The sequence below is a fragment of the Colossoma macropomum genome, unplaced genomic scaffold, assembly GCF_904425465.1.
Source record: "Colossoma macropomum unplaced genomic scaffold, Colossoma_macropomum, whole genome shotgun sequence".
Taxonomy (NCBI): domain Eukaryota; kingdom Metazoa; phylum Chordata; class Actinopteri; order Characiformes; family Serrasalmidae; genus Colossoma; species Colossoma macropomum.
The window spans coordinates 9997946-10022744 of NW_023494794.1; the positions used below are offsets into that span (position 1 = coordinate 9997946).

Consider the following 24799-nt stretch of genomic DNA (forward strand, 5'->3'; position numbering starts at 1 on the left):
AATTATATGCAAATTACATACGCTGTAGTGCTGTTATCCATATGTAACAGTCAAAACCTCACCAGTAGTTATATAGTTACCAGTAGTTATGCATGTATTGTTAATGTTTAATTATGCAGTTAATAGAGACAACAAAATGGAACGCTTTAATCAAAATAAAAGCAGTGCATAGAAAAAACATTCAATACACACAATTTGACACTTTTTATTAATAACTGAGTTATCCTCTGCATAGTGTCAAAATGTCTTGATTAACAGACCAACAGAAATGATTCAGAATTACTCAGCAAAAATTCACACATATAAGAAAACAGAACAGTGCATGTGAGAAATTATGTAAAATTTAAGTCATTTAAAACCAAATAATAAACCAGTTAAAGAAAATGTGTCACAGTTAAACTGACAAATAGTAGATCAGATGGCATGTTCTGATGGTTCTGAGTGAGACCAAGATCTCATTTACAGTGGAGCACTGTACAAACTACATCTACGAATGAAGTGAAACATATGAAATATAACAGAAAATAGAAGAAAATTGCAATGAATCAAAGCACTGTCTGTAGTGCTTCTTGTGAAAACTGACCTGCATGTCGTACTAAGGAAGATGTCGTATAAATTCAAATGTGAAATTCTCAGAATAGATTAGTCCAGTAGGATTAACAAAGTGTCCGAAAGAGGCTACACAACGTCCCCACCAGCCGCCACACAGTGCCTTCACACCCTCTCTAACCTTCATAGTTGCTGCAGATGAAGTTGAGTCTCTGAGTCTCTGGCAGACTGACCCACTGCTGATTTCCTCCGGTCTGCACCGCCCCGGTTCTCTCTACAACACTGCAGTCTTCCACTCCTGTCCCGTTACCTGGAGCCCAGTTATCATAGCAGATGGACATTCCACTCACCCAGTACCAGAACCCCTGAGCGCAGGTGTGACGCAGTCCCAGCCATGCGTGGCGAGTGGAGGCATTTCCAACCACTTTCATCACCCAGTGCTGGATCTTCTCAGAGTGCACTGAGACCAGATCCACATAGTTCTCTCTGCAGTATCTCAGAGCTTCTCTCCATGTCAGATTCTCTCTGATCAGGAACAGATAATCTGTGGACAGTAAAGGACACACTGATGAAGAATGCTGGAACTACAGTAGAATGAGATGATGTTTAGACAATGTATATGACAACAATGTACATGACTGAACTACACCCTAGTAACAGCACTGATGACAACAAAACTGGCCAGCATGGGCCTTTATGACACCTGCTGCCTATTGGGCCCAATTCCATTTCACCTCTCGCCCTACCACTTATCCCTTACTCCTCTGTCTTGTGCGTTCACACCTAGGGGTAGGGTGTCCCGATTCTTGTTTAGATAGAGGGGTAGGGTGAAGTGTTAGGGCTACATGACTGTCCAAACATAGGTTTTTCAGAGGCACACTCCAAACGTAATGAAAAAAAAAAAGAAAAAACGGCAAGATGGCTGTGCAAGAGACCAAAGAAACCCACAAATGTGAGAATTTTCTTTGTTAAGAATTACGATGATCATCATATTATCTAGTTCAATGTTGTTTCAGTGTATTATGGTCCTTTACTTCATAACAAGCATAAAAATCACCAATACTATGCTGATCTCTCAGTAGCTAGCTAGCTAAATTTCCCGTTCCACCTTAAATGGTGCAGCAGTTACATTAGCATTTAAGGTGGAATGGGAAAATTTGAACAAGAATCTGGTGAATATCTGACTTCAGTTTCATATCACTGAAGTATTAGGCATGAGCAATAATAAATAATTGCCCCCCCTTTGAAGGCATATGGTTCCCTAAATGTAACTAAAGCTCAGCAGTGAGGAGCTGAACTTTACCCTCCTCTGCTGTCACTGCAGACTGGCAGGGTCGCCTACAGAGCAGCGCTAGTAGCTGTTAATGAAGTAATGCTCTTTTTATTTGAGGGTCCCATTTCATAGGGAGGATTGTATTTGTCTTTATAGAAGAGTTTCTCCGTCTCAAATACTTGTTTGGCGGGAAACTAAAGAACAAATAGTTCATGTCAATTATAAGCCAGTTCATTCTAGGATTGGACTTAATCAGTGAATCAGATCATATGATTCAGATTCAGATCATAACAGATTCACACTAATGGGCTGATTAAATGATCTGGGCTCATCAATAGTTAACTAACATGATAATGAGCATGATTAGAATATAACCATATAAAGGGCTGCTATACGTTACATGGCCACAAGTATGTGGACATTTTTTATGGTATATGGCTATTTTAGCCAAATCCAGTGCTAATAAAATCAAGCATAAAGCCATGCAATCTCCATAGACAAATGCTGTCATTAGAATGGGTCATACTGAAGAGCTCAGTGACTTCAAAAGGTTTAAAAGGTGTCTGGTGTCTGGTCTGGCAAATAGTAGATCAGATCTGGTCTGGGCCACTCTCATTTTCCGTAATACACTGGCACTAGACTGGGTCTAAACACCCTAAAATGGCCAGGGGCCATTAGCAGGCCCAAAGTTTCATTACACACTTCTATTACCTAAGAATAGCTGAACCAGTTTGCACTGAAGTCCTTGTAGTTACTGAATTATAAGCCTTAGCATGTAATCAGCCTGGAATCTTAAGGGGTTAACTGGTCTGGTTAACTCTAACCTCAACCCCAGCTAATATCTGATACAACAAACTAAATTATAAATGAAAGAATGCCAACAAAACGGAACCACTTGATGATATCAGCTGTACTTCTTCTGACTATCTTATAGACAATAAAGTGAGGTGGCTGTCCAAAGGACAGGTGCTGAGATGTATTGCAGAATAAAAAAGTGATTTCAGTTATGCTGAATAGCTGCATCTTCTTTTAGCGATGCAGAGTAGTTTTTCATTGTATAGTTCATAGTGAGTCATACTGCACTTTAATTCAGCCTTTTGGCACAACCTGAATTAACAGCTCAATCCAGTATGGATGGGTTGAGAGAAGTCTCAGGCATGTATTTACAGAAACAGTTTGGGTGACTATTGACTTTCATTGTTTTTTAGCAACGTTAGCCTCATAGATCCTGTTCTGAACTAAAGACCAACATTCAAAAATGTCTTGGCTGCATTTGGGATAAGTGGAAAATAATGTGAATATGATTTTACAACAAACAACTCCTTTAAAGCTCTGATCTCAGCAGTGTGTATATGAAGGAAAAGTAATTCATATGTTTATCATGTTTTATGTCATTCATACAGCTGAGCAAGAATATAAATGTCATGCATCACTCCAGCCCTGACTCTCTGGTGGACTCCAATTCCCAGAACCCTCTGGGAGAACACATGATGATGACATCAGAGATCTGCCTCACCTGACTACTGATTTTCCTCACCTGTTTCCTTTATCATGTGACTTGTTCTAGTTAGTATATAAGCCTGGGCTTAACAACAAATACATGTTTGTTCTTGTTTGTGCTGTAGATTAGCCTACATAAGCTTTGATCTTCTACAATTTGAACTGCTTTAAAAACATAAATACACATTAGATCAATGTTATGTCAACAAAAAGTTTAATATTGAAAAGAAAAAAGGTTCCTATGGTTTCTTCTTTGGGTTGCTGACCACTGCTATTAGAGAAAGTTCTCACTGGCCATGGGCAGTGTCTCAGTAACTGTGGTGGGAGGTGCACTCTGTGTTTGGTTTTCTTTGAGTAAAGTGGGTGAGGTCGTGGGAAACTGCAGAGATGGAGTAAAATCGTAGTACGCTGCCAAAATAAAAAGAAAATAAACATTAATTTGAGCTCAAATTACTTCTATGAGTATTCAGATTTACGCTGATGGAAAAGTGATATTCAGGAGAACATTGTTTCTCCGCTGGTGAACGTCTCTCTTAGAATGTAAAATAATGGTTAGAGCTTGTTTAGATTTTAGGACTAGTATTTGCACTAAACAAGATTTTCAGTAAAGAATCGTCAATAATGACACAGTCTAATCTAGGACTGTGTCCAGAAAGCTGCTAGGAGATTTCTAATAAAAATAAAAACAAAAGAAACTCACTCTCTCTGCACACAAATGCCATCTGTTCATCACAGTCCAGATCCTCCCACTGACCAAAATCTGCTCCAATCGTCCAAACAGCTGCACAGCCCTCATGTCCATTAAGATTGTCAGATTGGTCTGATGTCCAGTATCTGAACCACGTCCACGAGTCTCTGAACAGACCGACCCAGGTAGTGAAACCTGTAATCTCACTGTTCTCACTGTCGTTCCTCACACTGATCAGGTCTGTGTATTGTTCTCTGCAGAACCTCTGAGCTTCATGCCAGCTCTTCTTTATAGCCTGAGAGTTGTGGTAAGAGTCTGTAACTCCTGAAACACATTAATAACAGATTTACACATTTCAGAATTCATACTTTATATGAGTGAACAGTAACTGTAACTATCACAAACCTTTAAAAACTGAAATAAGTCTGTATGATATTTAAACATTACGAATAAATTCCTACCATCATAACAAACAAAGCTGTGTGACTGATTACAGTTCTCATCACGCCAAAGGCCGTCACTACTGTACCGTGCAGCACAGTCCAGATCAGTAGATGAAGAATCACCGGGTCGTCCACTGAGCCACTTTCTAAACTCCGTCTCTCCCTGTTTATAAAACTCTGTGTCGGCCCGTGACCACATCCACTTCTTAGTGACCCCTCTCTGCAGTCCAATCCAAACAGAAGGTCGAGGAAAGGAGGAATTCTTTAAGGTCTCATTCAGCTCCTTCATCTCGTCCATGCTGTGGACAGTAGCCAGGTCAGTGTACGTCTCTCTGCAGTAACACTGAGCTTCGGTCCAGCTCTTCATTTCATTAATGAAGTGATAGTGATGAGGAGCACAAGCAGACAGACGGCAGAGAGCTGTGAAGAACAACACAGAACCCTCAACACACACAGAACCCTCAATACACACAGAACCCTCTTACACTGGGAGCTGTTCTATTACAACACAGCAGAACCGTCTTACACTGGAACGGTTCTATTACACCACAGCAGAATCCTCTTACACTGGAACTGTTCTATTACACCACAGCAGAACCCTCTTAGCATGGAACTGTTCTATTACACCACAGCAGAACCCTCTTCTTCTACTGTTACACCACAACAGAACCGTCTTACATTGGAACTGTTCTGTTACAACACAGCAGAACCCTCTTACACTGGAACTGTTCTATTACACCACAGCAGAACCTCTTACACTGGAACTGTTCTATTACATCACAGCAGAACCTCTTACACTGGAACTGTTCTATTACACCACAGCAGAACCCTCTTCTACTGTTACATCACAGCAGAACCCTCTTACACTGGAACTGTTCCTACACCACAGCAGAACCCTCTTCTACTGTTACACCACAGCAGAACCCTCTTCTACTGTTACACCACAGCAGAACCGTCTTACACTGGAACTGTTCTATTACACCACAGCAGAACCCTCTTCTACTGTAACACCACAGCAGAACCCTCTTACACTAAAACTGTTCTATTACACCACAGCAGAACCCTCTTACACTAGAGCTGTTCTATTACACCACAGCAGAACCCTCTTCTACTGTTACACCACAGCAGAACCCTCTTACACTGGAACTGTTCTATTACACCACAGCAGAACCCTCTGACACTGGAACCGTTCTATTACATCACAGCAGTAAAAGCATAATTAATCAAGAATCACTCAGTTGTAAATTATTATATATAAAATACCTGAGGAGAGCAGACAGATGGTCATCCAGTCCATTTCAGAGAGAGAAAAGGTAACAAAACACATCGATATGCTGTATCAACTGTTATTACACATCAATTATCATTATATAATGTAATTCTGTGAAAGATATGTCTGTTTGTAATCCAGACAGAAATGTGGCCGTAGTTCTTCGTTCTTCTTTCTCTGAACTTGTGTGAGTTACTGGATGTCACTCTCCTCTTTTTATGTCTCTTTCCTCTCCTCCCCATCTCTGCTCTGAAACATCATAGAAATAGGATGCAAATGCTTTGCATCATCACATACAGACAGATAAAAGCTCTATTCATTAATACAGGAAGATTTCTCAAAGGTTACTTTGCTATATAATATGAGAGCAGACAATTAATCAGCACACAATTTAATCATACCAGCCAAAAACTTTCATTTAAGTGTGATATTTTTCATGATTTGTGGTATTTGTGTGAATATTATCATTACTTTAGAAACTGACTAGAAGTTCCTCCCTTTAGAACTCCACTTGAGTAAAAGTACAAAAGTATTTGCCATTAAATGTACTTAAGTATTGAAATAAAAGTACTGAAAGATTAATTATGGTTCTAATTTCTAATTTTTGTAACAAGACTCTTGCTTCATTAACTCATTTTGGTTGAAAATATTCTGGTGTCACTCTTGTAACACCAATATTTTAATAGAATGTGATTAATGAGTCTGACGAAGATGTCTATTAAAATGATCATAAGCACAAAACACTGAAGGCAAACAGTTTCCATTAGGTAGAACCGAGTAGCTCTGAAAAGTTTCAGTTTAAGATTTATTTGCAACTTAGTTACAAGTTTAAGCTTAATAAAAACTTGCTATAAACACATTCACAAATGAGTTTTACTATATTGCATCTTTAGGTCTCTGTTCATAAATATAAACTAGCAAAAACAAATTTACTATAAATTGAAATAGTGTTTGTTTAAAGTCAGAAAAAAGACAGTCACAACTGCATATGTGTACATATTTCTATATTGTGGTCTATTTACACAAAGTTAGATTAGTTCCATCATTTATGTTGAATAGACTCTCCCAAAATGTTACGCTGCTGCACTGATGTTGAACTGTATGATTGCATTGGGTCGGTATGACCAACAGGTCAAAACAAGCTCAAAACAAAGTGCACTGTGCCCTGATGGGTGTTCTTGCTTTGCACTTCTTTTGTTTTGACATGTTACATTTTTCTACACACATAAACCAAAAGGAACAACCGATTTCACATAATGTAGTGGAGCAAAAAGTACGATATTTGACTTTGAAATGTAGTGAAGGTGAAAGTAAAAAGTTACCCAAAATGGAAATACTTCAGTATCAAAGTACAGTAATGAATTACATTTACTTCATTACTGTCCACCACTGCCAATGGGCCAACATTCAGCATTATTATTATTATTATTATTATTGTTATTATTATTATTATTATTATTATTATTATTATTATTGTTGTTGTTGTTGTTGTTGTTGTTGTTATAACCAATGTTTTTTCTAAATGAAACAAAATGTGGACATGTTGAGGAGCAGCCTGTTGCACTCTGGCTGAAAAAGGTTTAATAGAGATATACATTTTGATATTTTTTAGGACACATATTCAAAGCCATACAGTCAGACCAGTTGGAGATACTAAATAGCACCTACACACTTAAAAAAAGATGTTTTTTCGACGGTTCTTTAATAAAGAAAGTGGTTAGATTTAGAACCATGAACACTCAAAGAACCCTCTGCATGATTAAAGGGTTCTTTGCATCACAACAGGGTTTTTCAGAATAATGAATATTCTATATACAAACTTTTCTGGTTCTATATACAACCTTTTTGAAAATGGTTCTATATAGCATGCAAAGGGTTCTTCTACTGTTACAGTGTCAAGCTTGTAACAATAGAAGAACCCTTTTGAGTACTATATAGAACCCTATAGCACATTCATGCACATTTTCAATCAATCTGAAGAACCCTTTCATAATGCAAAGAACCCTTTTATCAGGCAAAGAGTTCTCTGAGTCTTCTTTGTTCTATATAGAACCACTTTCTTTACTAAGGGACCCTTGAAGCATCATCTTTTTAAGAGTATAGGTGAATGTGTATGTCTGTGTGTCCGCCCTGTGATGGACTGGCAACCTGTCCAGGGTGTGAGCATTGGGATGGGCTTCAGAACCCCCCATGACCCAGGAGGATAAGTGGCTCAGCTGATGAGCGAATGGAGACAGCATACCCCTGGAATCCGTTTATCTAATGAACATTTAGGGTGAACAGAGGGAGAAATCAGAGGCCTAGAAGAACCAGATCAGGTGTTTCTTTGCCGAGCTGAATGACTGTGCCCATCCTGTCTGGTCAGACACTGTCGTCAGATCTGCCCTGATCAGGTACCAGCCCTATAAACCAGTTCAACCACCACAGAGCCTCCAATGTCCTTCCTGCTGAGAGAACGAAGATCCTTCCAAGTCCTGAAGCATCTTCAGCAGCTAATGGCTATTTAGATGATGATTCGACTGGCTAGCAGATGCTGAATGCTTGTAAAAAAACATGCACAGCTAGTTGTGTTAACCCTGTGGATGGTAACCATACAACTGGGATTTCAGTAGTGAGCTCCTAAAACCATCCTGAACCCATGTACTGTGAATGTAAGACCAAGCAGTGATTGGTTTAACTCTTTAGAAATTAAAATGTGAATTATAATGTGAAGTCTATAGAGAAAGCAGTGCAACCAGCTAAACAGATTCCCTTTAAAATATATCCTTACAACTTGTGCAGTGGTGGACCAAGGCAGACTGGACCAATGTAGCTGTTGAAGTAGTCCAAAAGTCTACAGATCAAGCACATCTCACAGTGTGAGCAATTTCACATCTCAGCCATTTAGTTAATTCAACATCACATTTGCTAGACGTTCGTGTTAAAAGAGACCACAGAGGGCAAAACAAGTTCAGTTTTGACTGCAACAGTCTGTTGTTTTGACTGGGTCAAATGCTAAGGACCATCAGAAGAGTTTTGCAGGTAAACACTTCGCTTCAAAAACCTCACAGCGACCATCTGGAATCATTCACAGTTCCTAAGGGGATATTTCATGAGACCACTTTCACTATAGATTTATAAGAAACTGATCCTGTCGTATGTGTGAGGCAGAATTGATTTGTTTGTTTGTTTATATCAACAATGGGTGGCACGGTGGCGCAGTGGGTAGTGCTGTCACCTCACAGCAAGAATGGCCTGGGTTTGATTCCCGGCCGGGCGACCAGGGTCATTTCTGTGTGGAATTTGCATGTCTCCCTGTCTCTGCGTGGGTTTCCTCCCACAGTCCAAAGACATGCAGTCAGACCAATCGGACTTGCTAAATTGAACCTAGGTGTGTTTGTGTGGATGGGTATGTCTGTCTGTCTGTCTGCCCTGCGATGGACTGGCGACCTGTCCAGGGTGTATCCTGCCTTCCGCCCAATGACAGCTGGGATAGGCTCCAGCGACTCAGAAGGATAAGTGGTTTATATGCTTTTATTTAAATTTTATTTCATTTGAGATGTTTTGTCATTCCAGTGCTAGCCTTCTTGTGTAAAACACTTTGAGATGTGTAAATAAAAAATGGTACAATGTTAATTATCAGTCTCATTGAACACATCAACAAATTAAGATCTTATTTATTAATCCAACGCCACCGAATAATGTTGGAACAGATTCCACAACTCTCCATCCTCCCCCCCTTTGGCTCCCTCTGCTGGCCAATACTGGGCATTGCCAAGCAACCTTTGCAATGTCACAGCCTGCCATGGCTGAGTAAGCTGCCCCCTGCCTAACAGAGTCCTCCACAGAACCTCTTTTCCACAGAGGTTCCACAACTATACACACTGTATAGTCTTTTTGCCTGTGGCACTGTACGAGCACTGAAACCTGGACAGCAGCCCAGATTGGGTCACTGAGGGCTGGTGTCCAGCACAGTGTTTTGATTCCTTGCTCAACTACATTGTTTTGGAATGTAAGTGTTTTTCTGAATTAAATAACAGCTTACAGTGATAAATAGCCTTTTAAATAATAATAATAATAATAATAATAATAATAAAAATCACAGGTGCCTAAAACATTTGCACAGTACTGTTCTGTATTTGATCAGAAGATTAAGGAGAGGCTCAGGCACCTGCAAGGGCAGGTAAAGCTAACGAGCCAGGCCTGTCAGTGGCCCCAGGCTTTCTGGCAGAGAGTGATAATCTAAAAAAAAAAAGAAATCAAAAGGGAAGTGGAACAATCCTGGGCTCCTTCACTCTTTCACAACACTTCCATTGAGTAATAAACGTCCCTTCCTGCTGCTGAAACAATGCATTTTTAAGAGAGAGAGAGCGACCGGACTGGTGTACAATGGAGCTCCACATTACTCTGTACTTACTGTACTGCTGCGCTGCCTGTACATCAGCAGGTAAGAGAGCTATGGACAGTTATAGGAGTTATGTTGGGTGTAAGAGAGCTATGAACAGTTATAGGAGTTATGTTGGGGGGTAAGAGAGCTATGGACAGTTATAGGAGTTATGTTGGGTGTAAGAGAGCTATGAACAGTTATAGGAGTTATGTTGGGTGTAAGAGAGCTATGGACAGTTATAGGAGTTATGTTGGGGGGTAAGAGAGCTATGGACAGTTATAGGAGTTATGTTGGGTGTAAGAGAGCTATGAACAGTTATAGGAGTTATGTTGGGAGGATTATGTGCTTTAGTTGTTAGAAGTGATGTAACGCTTCATAATGACACTCTGGAGCATGTATTTAAGTCACACGTGTCAGACTCCAGGCAGGCCACAGTGGTCTACCTCATAAAACACACCAGATTCAACTCACTAGCAAATTAGCAAGGTTAATTCAGAGAGTTAGAAGAGAAAACAGCCTGGAGATCTGTGGTCTGGAAGAAACTAATTTGAGTGTCATTATGAATGCAATGAAATGTAAACCATATTTTTAAAGGAAAATACTACAAGGCAACATATCAAATGTTGAAACTGAGAAATTTTATTGTTTTTTGAAAATTATATGCCCATTTTGAAACAACACACGAGAAGTTGGCAGCATTTCTGGATCCTGTTTATAGGCAGTCCTGGGCTGGAGGTTAGGGAACCAGCCAGACTGGAAGGTTGCTGGTTTGATCCCCTGACATGACAGTACATGACTGTTGTGCCTTTGTAACCCCCAACTGTTCCCCCAGTGCCGTGGATGGGGCTGCCCACCACTCTGGGCAAGTGTGGAGGTCTAATTCCTCTGTGTGCAAACACAGTTGGCCATTCGTTCTGAATTCTGTTCTATATACAGTTTGTTCTTTGCATTTTATAGTTTTATCTTGCGTTTTTGGATGCAGCGATGAACTGTTTTCACAGACAGTGGTTTTCAGAAGTGTTTCTGAGCCCATACAACGATTTCCACTACAGAATCTTATCAGTTTCTAATGCAGTGCCACCTGAGGGCCCAAAGATCATAGCTAGCAAATGCTGGTTTTTGGCCTTGTCCCTTACATACAGAGATTTCTCCAGATTCTCTGAATCCTTTAATGATGTTATGTACTGTAGATGATGAAAAGCAAAAGTTCTTTGCTATTTTATGCTGAGAAACATTATTCTTGAGTTACTGCATCATTTGCCTGCACAGTCTTTCACAGAGTGGTGAACTCCTCATCTTTACTTCTGAAAGACTCCGCCTCTCTGGAATGCTCTTTTTATACATCATATTACAGACCTGTTGCCAAATAACCACCAGGCATTTTTTTTACATCACACAACTTTACCAGCTTTTGCCCCCGTCCCAACTTTTTTGGAACACATTGCTGCCATCAAATTCAAAATGGTCCATCTAGCACTCTCTGTAACATCAATCTAGCAAATCTATACCTGCACATATAGATTGACATGTTGTACATCTTCTATCCATATATTGTATAATCTGGAAGATTTCTATATCAATATTCTATCCCCTGTGTACCTGCATCTCATTCATTTATCTACCTCAGACAAACTGCACATACAGAAGGTGTACAACAGTATATTTCGTAGTTTTATTTCATAACTTATTACTGTACAACTGTACACTGGAAATAGTGCAATACTAGTGTATATTATGTATACATATATCTTTTTTCTTCATATATATATATATATATATAATTTAAATTCTACAAGGGGGCTCTAAGATTTTCACTTACCTTGCACCTGTGTAAATGTGATGTGACAATAAACGTGATTTGATTTGATTCAAAAACAGTAAAATTTCTCAGTTTCAACGTTTGATATGTTGTCTTACTGTGTACTATTTTCAATTGAATATAGTTTTTTTAAATTTGTATACAGTTAATTTTCACTGATTTTCATGGCTTATTTTAGTGTAATTTGCTGAAAAAAATCAGCGCCCGCTCTATTCTTTAAACACTGTGACACTTAAGTGCGGCATCTGGGATACTTTGCCGCTTCGCACACCAGTGCTAACCAGTTAACATGGGCGCCGAAATGAAAAACAAGACTTTCCGCATCGCTCACATCACGTAGACACAGTATGTGTGAATCAGGCCTGAATGTGAAAATTCTAATAAGAAGCTAAATTCTGCATCATCAAAAAGAGTTCAATCATCGTTAGCCTAGTGCTAACAAATTCACATTGAGTTGGGTTTTTCCTCATGTTTTGACTAAGTTTTGACATTTGTGGTCTAAATTGAAGGCCCAACTCTGATAGTCACGGTTCGCCACTGGCAATGTCCATGCGAACCGGAAAGAAAAATGGAGTTTTGCACAAAACATCTCCTTAAAGTTACATTAGAGCCTTAATTTAGCATTATAAAACTTTTAAGTAGCTCAAGTGATATGAAATTTTGAACAATACAACATCAAGGTAACATTAAGGCGCCTTTCCACTGCATAGCACTGGCTCGACTCGACTCTCACCTTTTTTGGTTTTCCATCAGGCAAAAATTGGTACCTGGTACTTTTTTGGTACCATCTCTGTCGAGGTTCCAAGCAAGCTGTGCCAAAAAGGTGACATAAAAACACTACAGACTACTGATTTGTCGGAGAGAATCATTTAACATATATGCTCGGGTCGCCGTTTTTGAGGAACCAGAATTGTCTCGTCGTCTGAACTCTGGTGTAGTTTTTCCCAAACTCTCCTTTTTTGTCAGCAGTCTTCTGTCTTGCTGCCATCAGCCTCTTCTGAGCAAGATTTGTCTCCTTCCTGTCACGGCAGTTTCCCCTGGCATTGCTGCAACCAGCTAAATTGAGAGAGAGCACTATATCTGCAGTGGAACACGAAGTAGCTGGAACCAAAATCAAGTCGAGTTGAATCTAGCTGAGTCGAGTCGAGCCAGACCATGCAATGAAAAAGAAAGTGACTTATTTGTCATTAGCTTACAAATGCAACAAAGCCCAATGCCTCTAAGCTTGTTGTCTCACTTTACCTGAACTAACTTAATGTCATTACAAGAGGTTGAACCTGTTTATTTTGATTGTATTTATTCATGTGTTGTAATTTGCAGTCATTAGACTGATGGAGATTTTGGCCTCCTTAAAATTATAGAGGCCTGTATTTTTGTCTTTATAGCCAGTATAACTCATGAACTGTGTTTAATTCCATGCTTTTCTTATTTGATTTAATGTTTTCCAGCAAAACATTTGCACACCACCTTGTACACGGTGACGAGAGCCTCGTGCCACCCTGAGTTCACGGCTGTGTCGTTTGTTAACGAGCGGCAGATTACTCGCTATGACAGCGAGAATAAGACACTGACCGCCATGCACTCCTGGGTAAGGGAAGCTTTGAGTGACCAACACTGGGAGAAGTACAAGGAGACGCACTTATCAGAATATTTAAGACTGCGAGAAGAATTAAACGCTACAATGAGGAGCTTAGGACACGTCAAAGGTGAGTCAGTCTGACATCTTACCATTCAGTTCTATTCAGCTGTGTTTGCTTCAGATTCATTTCAGCACAGATATTAACCTTAAATCTTAGAAGGTTTGAGTGCTCCCTGGTCAAACTATAGGTATTTGTTGATTCTCTAAGTGAAAATAAGTTCCCTACATTGAACACCTCTGTATATTTTAGTGCACTTCAATGTGCAGAGAAATGTGCACAACAATGAGTTTTTTCTCTCTATAAGACACAGCAAACAACATTAACTTCATCACATTCAAATTATAATAAAATGTGTCCACTTCTAAACACAAATGTGGTAAAGGTTCAGATTTTACAATCCACAATTTTGACAGAATTTCTCAATTTGTTGAAATAAGCTGCAAACAAGAAATAATATAAAATTACAAAATGTGATAAAGTGAACATTTTAAGGCCTAAAAAGTAGCTCTGGTGATTTAGATGCTGGCATGTTGTTATTTAGAATGTTTCTTAAACAAAGTGTTATCAGGAGGCACATTTATGACCAAGACCTTAAATCCTAAATAGTTCAGTTTTAGAACTGTAAAGATCTCACTTCAGTAGCTTAAGTCACAAAATGTTGCAAAGACAGTTCATTCAATACAATTATGTTACATGTTACATGGACCAGCTTTCCAAAGGTAATACATTAAATGACATGCATTAAAACAGGCAAGTCAAACTGGGGAGTGTGGTGGAGATCAGCGTTTACCCTCGTCTACCGCTCTGAATTCAGTTCATGAAGGCCTTGCTAATTAGCTGATGAGCTAAATCAGGTGAGTTTAATGAGGCTATGTGCTGAACTCTGCAGTGTTTTGGCCCGCGAGGATTGGAGCCTGGCACATGTGCATTAAAATAAATCTGATTAGTGAAATGAGACTGGCAAATTAATTTGTACACAAATAACAGCGAAATATCAGCACAATAAAATATATAATTGTTTTATTTACACTACATTTGTGGTACATTTTGATGACAGTAACATAGGAGCTGAAGCAGGTTGCAAATGCAAAGTGGTTTTATTAGGCACAGTCCAATACTCTTTGTCCATATAACAGGTGGGGGACAACACACAAGCACGGAAAAGCAAAAGCAGATCCAGGCACAGTAACGTTCAAAAATGGGGACAAAAGGCTCCCATATGGAAAACATATATATATGGACATGTATTTTTATACATTTGAAATACATTTTAAACACATTGCAGTCCATCCTGAAATACATCCAAAACACCAAAATGTTTTTAGAATATATTGCCGTATTAACCAAATTTATTTACAAATATATTCACTTTAAAATGTATGGGGGCATATTACACATAGAAATGTACTGTACAAAAATAAATGTATGTAAATGTGTTTATGAAATACATTTGAAAATGGATGAAAACAGCCAAAATCCTGTCTAACGCACTTTACTGTTTGGATCCCTTCTGAAATGAATTTGTTTTCCAGCATCTTAAATTTACGTTTTAACAAATGAACCTTTAACATAATAACAGCAAGTGTATTGATGTACTGTGAAAATGCAGTTATGATTTCATATCTTGTTTATTTGAAATACATTTTGTGAGTGCTATTTAAACACATACATACATGGTTAATGCAAAGTACAATGCAGAAGTCAGTACTGTTCATTCAGATCATGTATATATAGTTATATCTGTAACCTTTCAACCACAACTAAACTACATACAATTGAAAAAATATAATAACAAACAAATAAATATGACAATATTCTCGCTAATTTTAAGTCTCTGCTCTTGTTGTTTACCAAACCCCCCCCCCTTCATGTATGGAGGCTGTACTCTAGCCTGGCTACCTCTCACTCTGAGTAATTTCCGTCCTCACTTGTGTAATGCGTTTTGAACCCATTCCACTAATGCTTGCCAGTGTGACTTCCTCGTCAGAGTAACTGTAGAAAGTACATTTAGGGAGATTCCAAGACATGCTTTGTTAGGCTAGTTCCTTGTCAGTTTACAGATATATGTTTATATACAACCCTATTTCCAAAAAAGTTGGGATGCTGTGCAAAATGTAAATAAAAACAAAATGCAATGATATGCAAATCATTTTAATCATTTTGAAAATAGTACAAAGAAAACAAATCAAATGTTGATACTGAGAAATTTTACTGTTTTTTGAAAAATGTATGTTCATTTTGAATTTGATGCCAACAACTAATTTCAAAAAAGTTGGGAGGGGGGCCTGTTTACTACTGTGTTTCATCTCCTCTTCTTTTAACAACACTCTGTAAGCGTTTGGGAACTGAAGAGACACTGCTGTAGTTTTGAAAATGAAGTGTTTTCCATTTTTGCTTAACACTGGATTTCAGCAGCTCAATAGTTCAGGTTCTCCTTTTTTGTATTTTTCATTTCATAATGCGCCATATGTTTTCAATGAGTGACAGGTCTGGACTGTAGACAGGCCAGTTTAGCACCCAAACTCTTTTAATATGGAGCAATGCTGTTGTAAGACATGCAGAATGTGGTTTTACGTTGTCTTGCTAAAATAATTAAGGCCTTCCCTGAAAAAGATGCCATCTGGATGGCAGCATGTGTTGCCAAAACATGTATATATCATTCAGCATTAATGGTGCCTTCACAGATGTGCAGGTCACCCATGCCATGTGCACTAATGCACCCATATACCATCATGAATACTGGCTTTTGAACTGTACACTGATAACAAGCTGAGTGGTCTTTAGCCCAAAGGACACAGTGTCCATGATTTCCAAACAGAATCCAAAATGTTTATTCATCAGACCACAGGACATTTTTCCACTTCACCTCAGTCCATTTTAAATGAGCTCGGGCCCAGAGAAGGCGGCAGAGTTTCTGGTGCTGCTGAACTGAACCGGACTGAACTTCTACCGGACTGAATGCTACAGCACTAAACAGTATGTAAGAAATAATGCACCACCATTAGAAGTGCATTCATTAGTGCAGTATGTAAAGTGTGGAAGTGTGCAGTTTGGGACGCAAAAAGATATTTTATCATTCTCTGATTTTGGTTCAAATTGTGAGTAATTAAGTTGACATAAGTGAAATAAGTTTGACTTATTAGGTCAAAGAAATGGCCAGAAGAACAAATTATTAAAAAACTTTATTAAAGTGTTTGATTCTTTCGACAGAGTCATTATTCTGAGAAAACAAGATATTGTTTTGAAATAATAATAACACCAACAAACTACCAGAATCCTGTAGGGAAGCTGGGTGAAGTTACCATTATGGGGCTCAAGGCGCAACCGTCTAAGCGTTGGCCCCATCATCAGGAGATTGAGAATTCAATTCCTGGTGATGCAACAGCCATCCATAGCCAGGAGTCCAAGAGAGCACATTTGGCTTTGCTGGGTGGGTAGGATGGCCCTCCCTCTTCCCCCATCACACAGTGCGATGGTAGCCAGAGCTCACGTAACAGAACTGGCAATTAGCGCTGTCCTCCAAGTGCAATGACGTTAAATTAGTGATGGTTGCAGTGGCTGACTTTTCATGACTCGGAGGAAGCTTAAGTTAGCCTTCACCCTCCTACCACTGGTGGTTTCGTGTGATTGGGGAAGTCCTAACTAGTGGGTGGAATTAGACATGACAAAATCTGGGAGGATACTGGAAAAAAATCCCAAAAAAACGAAGTTACCATTATCACTGAGGTAAGTTTTCCTCTTGCTTTGCCTGAGTTTTGACATCTATGCCCCAAAGTAAAGGCTGTACTAGTCCTGGGTCTCCACTGTCCAGTATTGGCCAGGCTCCAGTTAAAACCAGCTGAAGACTCTTCTCTTTTTCTGTTTCTCAGATGTTCACACGTTTCAGAGGAGGTCCGGCTGTGAGTGGGACGATGTGACGGGTCGCTCTAAAGGCTTTGACGAATATGGATATGATGGAGAGAATTTCATATCACTGGATCTGAACCAGATGAGATACGTCCCTCACACAGCACAGGCGAACATCACGGCTGAGAGGTGGAACAGAGACGGAGCTCTGATTCAGTCTCAGAGCAGCTACCACACCCGCGAGTGTGTGAACTGGCTGAAGAGGTTCGGGAGGACCAACCTGGAGCAAACAGGTGCTGTAGAAGTGAGACATACATGTGGTTCAACACTCTGATATGTAATACCTGTTAACATATATATTTTTTCACATTTTAGAATAATATTAAATTCATCAAAGCAATGGGACAGCACATATGGAGTTACTGCTTTAAAAATATACCAAATATATTTAAACTCCTCCGACCAACAGCACACCTGATTGGCTCAAACGCAATAACCTCGACCTACATCCTACATCTGACGTTGATTTTTGTGATGTAGTAGCCCTGGTCCACACAGTTTTACTGAAGATTTCCATCTTTCATGACTCCTCCTAGGCTGTTGGTCAGAAATGTCCCGCTTTTATGCGCACACACATGGGGATTAATACCTAAACCAGGATTAATCCTAGCCTGAGTATCTAAACCAGGATTAATCACAGCCTGCGTAAATACACCTGGATTAATCACAGCCTGAGTAAATACATCTGGATTAATCACAGCCTGGGTATCTAAACCTGGATTAATCACAGCCTGGGTATCTAAACCTGGATTAATCACAGCCTGGGTATCTAAACCTGGATTAATCACAGCCTGAGTATCTAAACTTGGATCAATCACAATCAGAGTATCTAAACCCGGACTAACCACAGCCTGAGTATCTAAACCTGGATTAATCACAGCCTGAATATATAAACCTGGATTTTAATCACAATCTGATTATTTAAACCTGGATTAATCACAACCTGAGTATCTAAACCAGGCTCAATCATAGTCTAAGCATGGATTAATCACAGCTTGAGTATCTAAACTTGGATCAATCACAATCAGAGTATCTAAACCTGGACTAATCACAGTCTGAGTATCTAAGCATGGATTAATCACAGCCTGAATGATTAAACCTGAACTATTCACAGCCTGCATGACTAAACCCAGATTAATCACAGCCTGAGTATCTAAACCTGGATTAATCACAGCCTGTGTATCTAACTACAGTCCAAAACAAATGGCATAACATTATGACTACAAGAAAATAAAATATACCTTCATCTTTAAACTTTTTCTACTTATCTCATTTTCTTCTCTGTTTTTTGGCTCCAAATGTGATGATTTTTCGAGATATGATTAAGCAGTTGCTTATTTCCCCTCTCGTGAGCGTATATGTGTGCATATATCAAAATGGTACAGTAATAACCCAGAAGTTGTTGGGGGCCACCTTGTGACTGCAGGGCCATAAACAGCTGCTTATGTCACTTATTATGTAGACCTGGCACTCCTATGCAGCCCCTACCTATTACTAAAACAGAAAGATATAAAATACTTTCCATTCATCCAATCATAACAAATATAAATACATAAAACAAACAAAATACAAAAAAATCCCTCCACACCTTTTTCTCTTTGAAGCTGTAGCTTGGCGTCTACCTTTGTCTGGCACCCCCATGTATTGCATGTTGCACAACCCATATATGCACTCTTGATTAACAAGTACAGACATTGCACTAATGAACCTTTAACACCTGATAATTAGAATGATATAATAATTGTACTTCATCTCATTTTTATTCACAAATTTCAATTATTTAAACGTCAGCCTTTAGATCATGATGTCTTCAAGATTATAAAGAAGGTTATAAAGTGGTTCCAATTTTTTGAAGAAGTTCCTCCTTGGGTTTCCCCCAGGAAGCATCTCATTCTTCCAGAGGACGGCCTTCTCCCCTGTGGTCTGCCACGTCGCTGGTTTCTGTCCCAGCGCAATGAAGATCTCGTGGCGCAAAGATGGAAAAGATATGAAGGAAAACGTCAGAATTGGAGCTGCTTTACCCGACGGAGAGGGAACATACCTGAGAGACGTTTCCATCAACATCACTGAGCTGGACTTAAACACGTTCAGCTGTGTGGTGGGAAACACCTTCAGAGATTTGACCAAGGATCAGCTAAAGTCTGAGAACAGTGCGTGCAATCAGCTTACACTGAATTACATAAGCATATACTGTATATACCTAAAAATACAGATGTACGCAAAAGTTTTGTCGATCTTCTTAGTGAAAACCAGTGAACACATCCTCTACAGAGAACACACTTCTGCACATTTTAATGCACGATTTCTGTTTATTTGCTATTCTGACAATGTTAAGCTTGTAATGCAACAATAGCAGAACCATTTTTGGTACCATATAGAACCTTTTCAGAAAGATTCTATATAGAACCATCTACAGCACATTCCCCATCAATCTGAAGAACACTTACGCAACGCAAAGAGTTCTTTGAGTGTTTATGGTTCTATATAAAACCATTTTCTTTACTGAAAAACCCTTGAAGAACCAGCTTTTTTAAGAGTGTTGTTGAAATCAGAGGCCAATATATATATATATATATATATTATATATATATATATATATATATATATATATATATACACATTTTGTCTTATAGTCATCATTATTATAGAACATAATGTACATTTATCTTAAGCAACTGTAATGTTGATGATTCTTGGTTTTCCCATTTTGTCAATACAGATTTCCATCTGGGCTGGATTGCTGTTCTTGTTATATCCATTGGTGTCATTTTAGTTTTAGTTGCCGTTGCCTGGTATTGTAAAAAGAAGCAGTCTGGTAAGAGTAAACAGTCCATGCTGACCTGATATATATCTCCTGCTCATATATATATCATATAAGTTTGAGCACTCCTGCTGTTTTTTCTTGATTTTCTAAGTATAAATTTGTACATTTTAATGCACATTAACTGTTTAAAAATGAAGAATGATAAATGGAGAAAAACGAAACATAAAATGTGGCCTGTGTAAAACTTATGGCGTAATTTTTAGGTTTGATTTATTTCAGGTTTTATTTTTAGAAAATCAAGAAAACATGCAGCAACACTGGAGATGTTTAAACGTTCACATATACGCTGATCAGGCATAACATTATGACCACCTCCTTGTTTCTACACTCATTGTCCATTTTATCAGCTCCACTTACTATATAGGAGCACTTTGTAGTTCTACAGTTACAGACTGTAGTCCATCTGTTTCTCTGATACTTTGTTAGCCCCCTTTTACCCTGTTCTTCAGTGGTCAGGACCCTCATGGACCCTCACAGAGCAGGTACTATTTAGGTGGTGGATCATTCTCAGCACTGCAGTGATGCTGATGTGGTGGTGGTGTGTTAGTATGTGTTGCGCTGGTCTGAGTGGATCAGACACAGCAGTGCTGCTGGAGTTTTTAAACACCTCAGTGTCACTGCTGGACTGAGAATAGTCCACCAACCAAAAATATCCAGCCAACAGCGTCCTGTGGGCAGCGTCCTGTGACCACTGATGAAGGACTAGAGGATGACCAACACAAACTGTGCAGCAGCAGATGAGCTATCGTCTCTGACTTTACATCGACAAGGTGGACTGACAAGGTAGGAGTGTCTAATAAAGTGGACAGTGAGTGGACACAGTGTTTAAAAACTCCAGCAGCACTGCTGTGTCTGATCCACTCAGACCAGCACAACACACACTAACACACCACCACCACGTCAGTGTTACTGCAATGCTGAGAATGATCCACCACCCAAATAGTACCTGCTTAGTAAGTGGAGCTGATAAAATGGACAATGAGCATAAAAACAAGGAGGTGGTCACAATGTTATGCCTGATATATATATATATATAGTATTTTATATGTTGTGTGTGTGTGTGTGTGTGTGTGTGTGCGTGTGTGTTTGCGTAATGTGTGAAATCGTCTGTTCTAAAGAAACTTCACAAGTTGTTCACAATAGTTAAGGTGTCCAAATACTTTCTGGTTCCATTGTATATGATTCTATATAGCTGCAATTATTAATACATAATGGCTCAAGATCTATTTGTTTCTTTTGCAGACTCTGATGCACAACCATGTGAGTATTTTGGGTTTATTATGTAAATCTAAACTTAAAGTATTTTAAAAAGTAGTACTAGTGTCAAGGTGACGTATAAATTGATATTTCTTTGCTCTAGTAAATAAATAAAAAGGTCTACATACATTTAAATGTGAACTTTAGTGAGTCACTTCTTTGGTTATAGGTGCAGAACAGTACAGTAATGATGCAGCCGTCAGCAAAGTGGACTGAAGAGTAAGTGGAAATGTTATTTTTGCAGCGTCTTTCCTTCAAGTACAGAGTACAATGTTTCTTGTATAAACACATGGACACAAGCATGACTTCAGAAATCATAACCTAAGTCAATGTTTACTCACTGTTTGCCTTCTGTCTTGTCCTTTATGTTTTTATGTTATTTTGCAGCTAGTTTGTACACTGTAATTAGAACTAGTCATGTACCGTTTACCTAAGAGAGCTGCAGCACTGAAAAGTTTGGAGAATAATTGACTGAACTAAGTTGAGAGAACTCAGACTTCTGTGCATATAGTTACATTTTTAAGTTGACCTGCTTATTTTTTACAGTGTAGCCAAATGACACAAACATGCATGGTGTGTTCAGCACCGTTTCCAAAAAAGTTGCGCAAAATGTAAATAAAAACAAAATGCAATGATGTGCAGATCATTTAAGCCCTATATTTATTTGAAAATAGTACAAAGACAACATATCAAATGCTGAAACTGAGAAATGTATTTGTTTTTGAAAAATATAGGTTTATTTTGAATTTAATGTCAGCAACACATTTAAAAAAAATTGGGACTGGGGCATGTTTACCACTGTGTTGCATCACCTCTTCATTTAACAACACTCTAAGCGTTTGCTAGCTGAGGAGGCCATTTGCTGTAATTTTCAAAGTGAAATGTTTTCCTTCCCATTCTTGCTTAATATAGGATTTCAGCTGCTCAACAGTTCAGGCTCTCCTTTGTCATATTTTTCATGTCATAATACACCAAATGTTATCAGTGAGTGACAGGTCTGGACTGCAGGCAGGTCGGTTTAGCACCCAGACTCTTTTACTACAGAGCCATGCTTTTGTAATACATGCAGAATGTATAAGTCACCCATGCCCATGTGCACTATTCTGGCTTTTGAACTGTGTGCTGATAACAAGCCAGATGGTCTCTCTCCTCTTTAACCTGGAGAATGTGGTGTCAATGATTTCCAAAAAGAATTTTATATTTTGAGTCAGACCACAAGACACTTTTCCATTTCTGCCGCAGTCCATCTTAAATGAGCTTGGGCCCAGAGAAGGCGGCGGTGTTTCTGGATCCTGTTTATATCTGGTTTCTTGTTTGCATGGTATAGTTTTAACTTGCATTTGTGGATGCAGTGATGAACTGTGGTTACAGACAATGGTTTTTGGAAGTCTTGCTAAGCCCATGCAGTGATTTCCACTACAGAATCGTGTCTGTTTTTAATGCAGTGCTGTCTGAGGGCCTGAAGCCAATATTGTTTTTTGGCCTTGTCCCTTGCCTAAAGAAATTTCTTTGAGTCCTCTGAATCTTTTAATGATATTATGTACTGCAGATGATGATCCCCATGCTTTACTATTTGCCCACACAGTCTTTCACACAGGGTAACCCCTCACTGCCTTTACTTCTGAAAGACTCAGCCTCTCTGTGATGCTCCTTTTATACGTAATCATGTTACTGACCTGTTGCAAAGTAACCTAATTAGTTATGAAATGTTCCAACAGGTCTTTTTTGAGCACTATACAACTTTGCCAGTCTTTTGTTGCCCTTGTCCCAAATTTTTTTGCTGTCATCAAATTCAGAATGGGCATATATTTTTCAAAAAACAATCAAATTTCTCAGTTTCGACTTCTGATATGTTGTCTTTGTACTAATTTCAATTAAATATAGGGTTTAAATGATTTGCACATCACTGAATTCTGTTTTTATTGACATTTTTTGCAGCATCACATTTTTTTTTTTAACAGGTTGAATTAGAGAAGATTGTGGAGTCCGTTCCTCAGCACTTTAAGAATCTTCTAAGCTGGATGGGTCTATTTCTTTCTTTTCTAAATTGAAAACTTTCTGCAAATGAACTGTGATTGAAATCACTGGCTGTTATAATAGACGTCTGCTCAACATATTGTTCTGTTGAGAATAACATCGGTTAAGACCACTATTTTAAACACACTATCATGTTTTAAATCAATTTAAGATTGTAATCAACTTTTCAAGCAATGTTTTTAACTTTTGATCATTTTGTCAATTTTGCAAACACTTTGTATATATTATGGTTTATGGTGTGACCCTCTGCTCGTGGGTTGACCCATGGTGATGTTTTGTTCAACCTTTTTTATTGATATTAAACATGACATGCTCATTTGATTTTGTCCTGTTGTTTTCTGTTCAGTGTTTTATGTAGATGGCCTTATTGTTGTATTTGCATGTTAATCACTGGATTTTTATATATATCTAATGTATGGCATGAGGCTTTCTTAGAAATTAAATTTAAATAAATTATGGACTTAGTTCCATAAAAAAAAAAAAACTTTGTTCTTTTGTTGTGTATCATATATAATTCATATATAATTTTTTAATCATACCATATATAATTTTTATATTAACACTGCCTTGAGCACTGTTACATTTGGATGTTGGAGGTTTATGGTTTAAGTTTTATTAGAATCACAAAAGAAGCTGAAAGAAAATCTACAAGAACAAGAAACACAAACCAAGCATTGCAAAATAGACAAATGGTCAGTAAACAATGCAGGGTAATCAATAGCACCTTGGGTGGCCATTTAGATTTCGGGGAAAGGTGCTTGCCACTCCGCCCACTGCTTTAGAACCACACATGATATAAAACTTTTTCGAAAATGGTTCTATATAGCACTAAAAATGGTTCTTCTATTGTTGTAGAACCCTTTTGGTGCTATATAGAACCATTTTTAAATATAAAGAACAACTTACAACACATTCTCTATCAATCTGAAGAACAATTTCACCATGCAAAGAATCATATAAGCATGCAAATGTTTTTTTGAGTGTTAATGGTTCTATATAGAACCATTGTCTTTGCTAAAGAACCTATGAAGAACCACCTTTTTTCAGAATGTGGCAATATAACTAGAGCAGGTGTTTTCCAGATGCTTTTAAAACTGCCCTGGTGAAGAGTGCATGAATCCTTCCACACTAAATAATGTTAGATCAATTTCTAAGCTTTCTTTTGAAGTGAAGTCTTGGAAAAACATTAATTTCAAACACTTAAATAATAATCTAATATCAAATAAG

General features: G+C 38.5%; 2 protein-coding genes across 4 annotated transcripts in view; one reads left to right on the forward strand and one right to left on the reverse strand.

Moving 5' to 3' along the window:
- Window positions 1-725: 725 nt before the first annotated feature.
- On the reverse strand, window positions 726-5741 carry LOC118815061 (macrophage mannose receptor 1-like). Its single transcript, XM_036580994.1, has 4 exons — window positions 5717-5741; window positions 4472-4873; window positions 4023-4334; window positions 726-1093 (listed from the first exon to the last, which is right to left on the reverse strand). The coding sequence occupies exons 1-4, from the start codon at window positions 5739-5741 to the stop codon at window positions 726-728; spliced, it is 1107 nt and encodes a 368-aa protein (XP_036436887.1).
- A 4259-nt stretch (window positions 5742-10000) lies between these two features.
- Window positions 10001-24799, forward strand: part of LOC118814502 — a 56256-nt gene continuing 41457 nt past the window's right edge. For all 3 annotated transcript variants that reach the window (XR_005007725.1, XM_036580135.1, XM_036580136.1), the window contains exons 1-4: window positions 10001-10149; window positions 13357-13614; window positions 17418-17687; window positions 19335-19604. Coding sequence is in view for 2 of the 3 variants with exons in the window: in XM_036580135.1 (XP_036436028.1) it covers window positions 10092-10149; window positions 13357-13614; window positions 17418-17687; window positions 19335-19604 (856 nt within the window). In the remaining variant the exon portion in view is untranslated. The remainder of the gene's footprint in view (window positions 10150-13356; window positions 13615-17417; window positions 17688-19334; window positions 19605-24799) is intronic.

Bases quoted from the DNA above. Each gene is read 5' to 3' on its own strand.
- LOC118815061 (XM_036580994.1), bottom strand. From the start codon at position 5,741: ATGACCATCTGTCTGCTCTCCTCAG. The intron at 4,874-5,716 runs GTATTTTATATA...TGTTCTTCACAG, and splicing joins CATCTGTCTGCTCTCCTCAG to CTCTCTGCCGTCTGTCTGCT. The intron at 1,094-4,022 runs GTGAGTTTCTTT...TACTGTCCACAG, and splicing joins GGCATTTGTGTGCAGAGAGA to ATTATCTGTTCCTGATCAGA.